Source organism: Otolemur garnettii, unplaced genomic scaffold (genome assembly GCF_000181295.1).
Source record: "Otolemur garnettii isolate 467f Iridium unplaced genomic scaffold, OtoGar3 scaffold00005, whole genome shotgun sequence".
Lineage (NCBI taxonomy): Eukaryota > Metazoa > Chordata > Mammalia > Primates > Galagidae > Otolemur > Otolemur garnettii.
In genome coordinates this window covers 6,324,404-6,328,154 of record NW_003852400.1, presented here as the reverse complement: position 1 = coordinate 6,328,154, position 3,751 = coordinate 6,324,404, and the positions used below count along the sequence as shown (strand labels likewise).

The 3,751-nt window shown below is 48.5% G+C and overlaps 1 protein-coding gene across 1 annotated transcript in view; it reads right to left on the bottom strand.

Moving 5' to 3' along the window:
- RSBN1L (round spermatid basic protein 1 like) overlaps positions 1–2,232 on the bottom strand; it is a 96,568-nt gene extending 94,336 nt beyond the window's left edge. Inside the window, exon 1 of the mRNA XM_003782619.2 lies at positions 1,603–2,232. Coding sequence (XP_003782667.1) covers positions 1,603–2,176 — 574 coding nt within the window. The 5' untranslated portion in view covers positions 2,177–2,232. The remainder of the gene's footprint in view (positions 1–1,602) is intronic.
- Between the last annotated feature and the right edge of the window lie 1,519 nt (positions 2,233–3,751).

Sequence of the window (3,751 nt, the reverse complement as noted above, 5' to 3'; positions counted from 1 at the left end):
GCCTTAGCCGCTTGAGCCACAGGCGCCAAGCCTTAAGTCATAATTGTTAAAGAATGATTACTCATTTATTTTTTTAGCCATTCCAGTACTCCAACAGTTAATACAAATACTCACCTTCTCATTCAGAAAATTTAAGAGCAAATGTGCAGTCTACACACACACCCAATACAGAGGACTGACACCAAGCCAAATAAGGCTTCCAGTCATTTAAGCCTTATATTTTATGTAAAAGGTTTATACATAATATTTATATACTAAAACAAATAGCCTTAAAATACTAACCACCTAAAATTATAAGTAAAAGTGGTGTAAATCTATCCTCAAAACCACTTTCCTAGAATCAACACCCTCCAAAACTGAGATCTTTACATTGCCTCAGACTACCCCACAGCTGTGCTTAAATGTGAAAGATTTGCTACAGGCAAAAAACATCAAGGAAGATGTAGCACTGTTGCCACATGTTCCTGCAGCATTTTTTTAAGATGTGAAAATAAAACATTCCAATTCAAACACACGGAAAATGTTTCAAGAGCTAAGCTATCATTAGATCAGCAATACTAAAACTGAATGACATTTCATTTTTTCCTAAATAACAGAAAAGACGTTATGTGACAACACTGTCTGTAATAAAGACAGTAAGGGTACAATAAAGATAATAAGCTTTAAGTTTGTGATCGCATAAAGGTTTAATTTTCAACCAGTCCACGTGTTGTACTACTGTCAGATCATTAGGTATCCATAGTTAAATGGTAGGAAAACCTACTTTAAAGAAATACCATCTGAAAAATTGCAAGACTAGCCTATATTCAAAAAGAAAGCTGACCGTGTCTGAAAAGGGCGCTTAAGAATTAGTCTTTTTCTGATGCTAAAACATTTTGCAGTCACTTGATCTGACCAATTTAAAAAAAAAAAGTCAAAGCTCCTGGTTTTATCATTTGCGGCAGAAAAAAAAATATGGCTGAAAATTCTTTTTTAAGGTGCTATTTCAAACAGGACCATTCAAAACACTTAAGAATAAATATGGAGGGTGGAGAAACGATACCTACCGAAACAGCACACTTCGGGCTCTGCACACTACCTCATTTCCCTAATAGGGATGAAATGGTCAGGCCTCGGGTAGCTCCCAGCTGACGCCAATGTTCTCCACACCCCTTTTTTTGACAGGATTTTCTGGTGTTGGAGGCTGTGTCACAAATGCGAATGCCCGAGATCACGTCTAAACCGTTTACTAATCAAACAAGCATTTTATACATGATCCAGACCTCCTCCGACCCCCTTCCCTTCTGTCTCCCTCCATATCTGAACACACCTAGGAGGGTCCTCTACATCAATTTCTACATATCGTGCAAAGCATTAAGTGGGAGGAAAAAACCGTAAGAGAAAGAAGAGTTTCGGCCATTCCCTCTGAAAGGGACTGCAATTACAGGCTCCATTTCCTGTCCCCTTGGGGACTGCAAAATCGCCCGCAGAGAACAGGACGCCTCCCGCCCCCTCCAGGCAGGCGCACGCGGCCGCCGCGCTCCCCCGTCCCGGGCCCCGCAGGCGCGGGGGGCGGCGGGGACCCCGGGCGCGTCCCCTCCCCCTCTCGGCGCCGGCACCCACCTCGCGGCAGCTGCTTCACCTCGCCGTTCTCCTCCCGGGCGGCCCCGCCGGCCTCACTCGCCCCGCCGAGGCTGTGCCTCCTCTTCTCTTTCTCCCTCTTCTCCTTAGGTCTGCGCGACTTGGCGTTGGCCGCGGGAGCGGCGGCCGGCAGCAGGAGATGGTGAGGCTGAGCGTGCAGCAGCGTAGGAGGGACCAGCAGTTTGCGCGGCACTGGCTGAGACAAGGAAGCGGAGGCTGAAGAGGGAACGACCGTGCCGACGGAGAAAGAGAAACTGCTCCGAGAAGAGGACGGGGAGGGGGCAGCCGACAGAGCGGCGAAGCTCCAAGACGCGGGGCTACCATAGCTCTGAGGCGAAGGTGCCGCCGGCGGCTGCAGCTGTCTGCTGTTCCCGCCGCTGCCCCCTTCTCCGTTCACTCTCCGCGGCGCCTTCTTCTCCTCAGTCCGGACCTTCTTGGCAGACAGAGAACCCAGTGGGTCCCGGGAAGAGGGCTGCAGTTTGCCGAACGTTTCTTTCTCCGAGGCGGCAGCGGCGGTCGTGGCGGCGCCGCGCACTGGGCTCGGCGGTTCCGCCATTTTGCGCTCCTGTTGTATTTACTCTCCTCGGCTCCCCTGTGCAGAGCAGGGGCGGGGCCTCCACGAGGGGTAAGGGAGGGGCGGGGCGGCTGGGCTACCGGCCGGGCTCTCCATTGGGCTAGCCACGTTGAGGGATCCATTCTTTGAACCAATCAAAGGCGCTAACGTGAGACGACGGGGCGGGATTGCCAAGCGACCCTCTTTGGAGGTCAGAGCTCCGCGGGGCGCGGCTACGGGCTTAGCAAACTACTAGGGGAGTGTCTCTTAAGTGTCGCCATAGTGAACTCTGGTGCCCTGTGGATGTCCGGGAAGAACCCCCCACCCCGGACCTCAAAATCTGGCCAAGCCGAGGTAGCGACCGTCTCTGCCTCGAAGACTTTGTCTTAACTTGTTCCATTTTTTTCTTCCTTTTTCTCTGGTGTGCCTTTGATCTCTCCCTGCTTCTGCGGGTTCAAAAAGCCGGATTTCTGGAATGTTCAGCTCCGGAGATAATTTTGCTGGGAATTAAGTCCTTACTTTTCGCAGTCGCTAGTCAATTGATGGGAGGTGCTAAAAATCATTTAGTGTGGTAACAAGCTGTGTTGCTATTGCTAGGACCCTCAACTCTGAACTTTGGGGGAGATAACCTCCTGCAATCCTAGAATTTTCGGATTAGAATCTTGAAGGTAAGGTTCTCTCCCTGGATTTGGAGACTTTTTTGAACTATTATGATTGAATTCTTAATTTTATTATAATTATTACAACTTAGACACACCAGGAAAAAAATCTGTTAGCAGTGTTTATAGGTGTTTGAAAAGCTAGAACATTTTTTACGTTTTTGTAATTTAGTGTTTAGTTAGCGCCTTGCATTTTGGTGTTTTGGAAGCTTGCCTTATGATTTTTAGGTATGAAGAAAAGGAACTGGAGGGGGCAGATGGGTTTTAGTTTAGAAGATAAAGAATGTGAGGCCAGGAATGGTGGCTCACGCCAGTAATCCTAGCACTCTGGGAGGCCGAGGTGGGTGGATTCCCTGAGCTCACGAGTTCCATACCAGCCTGAGCAATCCTGAGACACCCCCCTCCATCCCTAAAAAATAGCCAGGCATTGTGGCAGTCGCCTGTAGTCCCAGCTACTTGAGAGGCAGAGGCAAAAGAATCGCTTGAGCCGGAGAATTTGAGGTTGTTTTCAGCTATGACGCCAGGGCACTCTACCCAGGGTGACAAAGTGAGACTATCTAAAAAAAGATAAATAAAAGAATGTGAGGAGATGAGTTACAATACAGTTGTAGCCATAGCAAATACGAATTTAATTTAATTCAGATATCACATGAAATCAGAAGGTCAAAAGACTGAATGAGAAAATGAATCAAGTCCAGAGATGAACAGTACCAGGATATTTTATGAGTCCTAAGGAGAGCCTTAAGTTTCCGGTAACTGCCTTGAAACAGTTAAAAGTTACCTGTCAGGGGCTCGGCGCCTGTGGCTCAAGCGGCTAAGGCGCCAGCCACATATACCTAAGGTGGCGGGTTCGAATCCCCAGCCCGGACCCGCCAAACAACAATGATGGCTGCAACCAAAAAATGGCCAGGCGTTGTGG